This window comes from Carlito syrichta, unplaced genomic scaffold (assembly GCF_000164805.1).
Source record: "Carlito syrichta isolate Samal-C Ts95f unplaced genomic scaffold, Tarsius_syrichta-2.0.1 Scaffold288366, whole genome shotgun sequence".
Lineage (NCBI taxonomy): Eukaryota > Metazoa > Chordata > Mammalia > Primates > Tarsiidae > Carlito > Carlito syrichta.
Window position 1 is genome coordinate 56,531 of NW_007232462.1, and position 6,000 is coordinate 62,530.

The window sequence follows — 6,000 nt, forward strand, 5'->3', positions numbered from 1 at the left end:
TTCCCTGAAACTTGTAGCTCCTGCTGGCCCTGTTTTGCCAAAGTAGATTAGGAATGCAAGTAACAGACCATGCTCGGGGAGGCAGTAAGTTAGTGATCCTGAAATGTGTGTCTCCGTAAAATCTTAATAGTTTTAATAGCCATAGTGGCCACTATTCTCTGACAAATTCTACAACGGCAAAGCAATTTTGTGGCAAACTGGAGAACGGAAACCACAGCATGGAAACTCTGCACGGAGTCTTACAGATAACAAGTTAAGACTTTAATTTACCCTTGCAGAGGGAACGGTGAAGGCTTTCAGCAAGACGATACTTTCGAAACTGTCACTAGACTCAAACTGGAGTCTCCCGCCCAAAAGTGTGTGACACATGGCATGTCTAAAAAGGGCCTCCCTCCAAGCTCCTGTCCCCGGGAAAGACGCGTTGTGACCACCTGATCCATTAGACTGGGGAAGAGGTGAAAAGGGAGCAGGAAATCCTGTTTATTTCCAGTAGCCCAAGAGCGGGAAAGGCCGGTCTCTCTACTCAGAGACGAATCAGGCCCCAGGCCAGGGCCAGGACCTAGGACGGGAAAACACAGGTCTCCCGGGCGCCCTGGCGCTGTGCCCTCCCGCCCGGAGCCCCAATCCCACTCGGGTTTTCTATCTCCCCGTCCCACTCAGATCCTCACCATCGCTCCCATTATCCCTCCACCACCCCCACCCGCGCAGGCGCAGTGGGAACCGGGGCCTACCCGCGCCCCCGAGGCGCCGCCACTATGGCGGAGCCGGACCAGGCCGGTGGCTGCTCTGCGCGAAGCAGGCGTCCCTCTCCCGTCCCCGAGGCCTCCCCGCCACCGGCGGGGCCCTGTCCCCACCCGGCCGGCCCCTCCTCACCCGTTCTTCAGATCCACCTCCAGGATCTTTCCGTAGCCCTTAAAGAAGCGCTCCACATCGCGCTCCCGGGCTTGGTAGCTCAGGCGGCCGATGTACACCCGCGGCATCCCGGCGACGGCGGTGGTGGCTGGCCCCGGCCCCAGCCCCCCTCAGGCGGCGGCGGGCAAAGCGAGAGCGCGGTAGCGGCGGCGGCGGCGGCGGCGGCGGCGGCGGCAACGGGCGGGCGGAGGGACGGACGCAGCCGAACCCCGGCGACGTACGCGAGCACGCAGCTCGCGAGCGCGCGCCTCTGCTTCCCCCGCCCTCCCCCTAGGCGGAGGGTAACGGGAGCGAGCGCGCGTTCGCTTCCCGCCCAGCCAGGACTTGAGGGGCGGAGCTTGCCCGGGGGCGCGCCGGCGTGGGGCGGGGACGAGTGATTGACAGGCATTGTTGCGGCAAGTCCTCTCGCGAACTTGCCGAGGTGTGCGCCTGCGCAGTCTTCCGCAGCCTGCTGGATTCGCCCCTACCCCCGGAAGTGTCCATTTTCCCCCGGAAGTGTCCTCTCCCCCCGGAAACTAGCGAGCTTTCTTGCTTTTGTCCTTTGAACCGGGTGTGGTTTCTACTTTTCAGCAGGAGTTTTGGAATTAAATCTGGCTTTCAAACGTTTATACATCCGTAACTTTGGGCTCGTTGCGCGGTGTCTCTGACTTCTGTATCTTTTCTGTAAAAGGGGAATAATAGGCCGGGCGCGATGACTCTCACCCATATAATCCCAGCGCTTTAGGAGGCCGAGGCAGAAGGATCGCTTGAGCCTAGAAGTTCGAGACCAGTCTGGGCAACACAGTAAGATGCTCCCTCCGGTCCCCGTCTCTACAAAAAAATTAAATTAGCTGAGTGTAGTGGCACGCGCCTGTAGTCCCACCTACTCAGGAGGTTGAGGTGGGAGGATCTCCGGGGAGCTAGCTGTAGGCTGCACTCAGCTGGATGACAGAGCGAGATCCTGTCCCCTTCCCCCCAAAAAGGAAGGATAGTAATTCCTACTTTCCAGAGTTGTTTTGAGAATTATATGAGAATAAGTACATAAAGCACTTAGTAATATTTTAAGTACTCAATGAAAAATACCAATATTTCAAATATAGGGCACTTTGCGTAAGCTGAAGCTTCGGAGCTAGACTGGGAGTGACACTGAATAAATTACTTGACCAATCTAACCCGTAAAATCAGAATTTATACCCATCTCAATGGACTACCAGGGTACTAAATGGGGTGGTGTATGTGGACCAATGTCCACAATGTCCGGAACGTGGTAGGAGCTCAATAAATACTGGTTCCCTTCTCACTAACTCAATGTACTTATAATGACAAATGGGTTTTGTTTCTTTGCGTGTTTTTATTTTTTAAGTTATATTTTGAAAGGATAATTCAAATAAATGGTGAAAAAAATCTTCCTTTCTCTGTCTTCCAGTCACTTAGTTTCCCTCCCAGAGGCACAGTTTCTTTCATGTCCTTCTGTAGCAGAATTTCAGCCTTAAAATATATTCTAAGCTGGGCTTGGTGGCTCACACCTATAATCCCAGCACTTTTCGAGGCTGAGGTGAGAGGATTGCCTGAGCCTGTGGATTCGAGACCAACCTGGGCAACTTGGTGATACCTCATCTCCACAATAAGTCAAAAAATTAGCTGGGCGTGGTGGAGCGTGCCTGTAGTTCCAGTGACTTGGAAGGCTGAGGAGGAAGGATTGCCTAAACCCAGGAGATTGAGGCTGCAGTGGCCGTGAGCGTGCCCCTGCCCTTCAGCCTGGGCGACAGAGTGAGACTCTGACTCAAAAAAAAAAAGTCTAGGCCAGGCATGGTGGATGAAGCCTGTAATCCCAGCACTTTGGAAGACTGAGATGAGAGGATTGCTTGAGACCAGGGGTTTGAGACCAGCCTGGGCAACTTGGAGAGACCTTGTCTCTACAGTAAATCAAAAAATTAACCGGGTGTGGTGGCACACACCTGTGGTTCCAGCTACTTGGAAGGCTGAGGTGGAATGATCACCTGAGCCCAGCAGGTCAAGGTTGTGGTGGCTGTGAGCAGCGTGCCACTGCACTCCAGCCTGGGCAACAGAGTGAGACCCCCAATGCAGAAAAAAAATAATAATACACACACACACAACACACGCACATACACACTAAACCTCTTCTTTAGCTTTAAAACTGTACTTTAGGCCGGGCTCGGTGGCTCAGCCTGTAATCCCAGTACTCTGGGAGGCCGAGGCGAGAGGATTGCCCGAGCCCACGGGTTCGAGACCCACCCGGGCAACTTGGTGAGCCCTCATTCTCTACAATAAATCAAAAATTAGCTGGCTGTGGTAGCACGTGCCTATAGTTCTGGCTACTTAGAAGGCTGAGGCGGAAGGATTGTCGGAGCACAGCAGGAGCATGCCACTGCACTCCAGACTGGGCGACAGAGTGAGACTCCAACCTAAAAATAAATAAATAGATAAATAAAATAACATTGTACTTTAAACATTTTTGTTCTCTCCCCTCCTTCCTCTATGCATTACCTTGCACTGTGAACTATATGCTTTCTTAGAAAACCCAGGGGTTAATCTTGAAGCAAACCAGGCCTCTATATTCCAGAGGCTAACCTTAGAACAAACTAGGCATGTGCCTTGATTGTGATTGCAGAACTCTCACACCTGAGGGTAGTCATGGACGATTGATCTACCACCAGGCCGCAGTCAAGATGACGCCAGCCAAACCCCTAGAGCAGCGATTACTCAAGACAGCCACCAGAACAAGGACATATAAACCCTGTACCCTGCAACACTCCCGCATGTTTCCCATACCAAGTCTCCCTTTAAAGCCCTCTCTGAGCCAGGCTCGGTGGCTCAGCCTGTAATCCTACGAGTCTGAGGTGAGTGAGTGGATTTGAGTGAGTGGATTGCCTGAGCCCACGGGTTCGAGACCTGCCTGGGCAAATTGGCGAGATGTCATCTCTACAATAAATCAAAAAATTAGCCAGGCGTGGTAGTGCACGCTGTAGTTCCAGCTACTTGGAAGGCTGAGGCAGAAGGATCGCTGGAGCCCAGCAAGCAGGTCGAGGCTGCGGTGGCTGGGAGCGTGCCACTGCACTCCAATCTGGGTGACAGAGTGAGACTCCACTTTGGAAAAAAAATAAAAAATAAAACCATCTCTGACCAGACTGAGAATGTGAGATACTCCTTGGGATGTTAGTCTGTCATTTCAGGAAGCCAGTTTCTTGAATAAACTTGTTTTTCCTTCCACAACTCTCTGGCTTTAAGCAAGGAGCACCTGGATCTGGGTTCAATTACACCTCTGGGAGTTAATTTACCCATATAAAACAAATAGTAAGCCAGGTTCGGTGGTTCAGCCTGTAATCCCGTGCTTTGGGAGGCTGAGGTGAGTGGATTGCCTGAGCCTGCGGGTTTGAGACCCGCCTGGGCAACTTGGCGAGACCTCATCTCTACAATACATCAAAAAATTAGCCGGGCGTGGTAGCGCACGCCTGTAGTTTCAGCTACTTGGAAGGCTGAGGCAGAAGAATCGCCGGAGCCCAGGAGTTCGAGGTTGCAGTGGCCAGGAGCGGCCACTGTACTCCAGTCGGGGCCACAGAGTGAGACTCCAACTCAAAACAAAAAACAAATAAATAGTAGGATACTATACACATAGTTCTGCACTTCATACGTTTTGAAAATTGTTTCATAAGAGAACAAAGAGCTTCCTTGGGACTATTTCTTTTTTTTGTGACACACTTTATTGACCGCCACTGTAGAAAAGTATGTGAGTTCAAACTGCTGTATAAGGGGCCAAGGCAGGGGGAAGACAATAGGAGGTCGGGCACATGGGCCTCGCTATGGCAATGATAAACTCCACGTTGCCTCACAGTCTACTGAAACACTATGAAGATCAAGACTGGAACAAGATGACACCAATGGTCCCAAGGATGCCAAGAATCAGGGCCCAGATATTCAGGCACTTGGCAGTGGAGGCGTAGGCCTGGGCCCCGGTCACGTCGCCCACCATCTTCCTGTCCCTAGACTTCACGGAGTAGGCGAAGGCGATGAAGCCCAGACAGCTGATGTTCAGGAAGAGCGTGTTGAACAGGGACCAGACGACGTGGTGGGGCATGGAGGTGTCGCTGTGGATGTGGATCATGGTGGACGTCATGGGAGCAGAGCCGTGGGGCATCCCCAGCATGGCCACCTCGTGCTCCTCCTTGAGATCTCATAGTTTGGGGGGCGCCGGTGCTGGCCCGAGTGAAGAAGGTCTGGGAAGTGTGGTGCATGGTTGGAGGCAGGGGCGCTGTGTCGGGACTATTTTTATGGCTCATAATGTACCATTTTATACACAGTAATTTCTTTAGTGCCCCAGAAAAGGACATCGAGATTAGTTCCAACCTTATGTTATTAAAACTGCTTTAGTGAGCCAGACTTGGTGGCTCATCCTGTAATCCTGTGCCTTGGGAGGCTGAGGTGAGTGAATTGCCTGAGCCCGCGGGTTCGAGACCTGCCTGGGCAACTTGGCGAGACTTCATCTCTACAATAAATCAAAAACTAGACGGGCGTGGTGGCGCATGCCTGTAGTTCCAGCTACTTGGAAGGCTGAGGCAGAAGGATTGCCGGAGCCCAGCAGGTTGAGGCTGCAGTGGCTGGGAGCAGCCACTGCACTCCAGTCTGGGTGACAGAGTGAGACTCCAGTTAAAAATAAACAAATAAATAAAAGTAAAACTGCTGTACTGAGTAACCTTGTATGTATGTATATGTAGGATCTATTCCTGTAAGTAGAATATTTAGGCCAAAGGGTATGGGAGTGTGTAGTTTAGATAGACAGACACAGCTCAATTCCATCAGCGCCTGCTCCCCCATATCCTCATCAGCACTGTGTTTATCAAACTTTTTTTCCCACCCTCCCATCAAACTTTTTGATCTTTGCCAATCTGAGTTGAAAAGTAGTTATCTTTGCATGGTTTCATTTACAAATACCTCATTTTGAGTAGAATGAGCCTCTCCATGTTTGAGATACACTTAGGTTTTCCTCTCTGTGTCTGTTTATTTTTTTATTTTATTTTATTTTTTTTGAGTTCGAGTCTCACTCTGTCGCCCAGACTGGAGTGCAGTGGCTGCTCCCCACCACCGCAGCCT

General features: G+C 51.5%; 1 protein-coding gene and 1 pseudogene across 5 annotated transcripts in view; both read right to left on the reverse strand.

Moving 5' to 3' along the window:
- The window catches only part of SRSF4 (serine and arginine rich splicing factor 4), a 32,047-nt gene extending 30,676 nt beyond the window's left edge, over nucleotides 1-1,371 (reverse strand). For 3 of the 4 annotated variants that reach the window (XM_021710279.1, XM_021710281.1, XM_008053686.1), the window contains exon 1: nucleotides 874-1,371. In XM_021710279.1, the coding sequence (XP_021565954.1) occupies nucleotides 874-980 (107 nt within the window). In that variant the 5' untranslated portion in view covers nucleotides 981-1,371. The remainder of the gene's footprint in view (nucleotides 1-873) is intronic. The other variant, XM_021710278.1, reaches the window with a different exon arrangement.
- Nucleotides 1,372-4,604: 3,233 nt separating this feature from the next.
- On the reverse strand, nucleotides 4,605-5,144 carry LOC103255732 (annotated as a pseudogene). Its single transcript, XR_504039.2, has one exon. The product of XR_504039.2 is annotated as an interferon-induced transmembrane protein 3 pseudogene (transcript).
- Nucleotides 5,145-6,000: the final 856 nt, after the last annotated feature.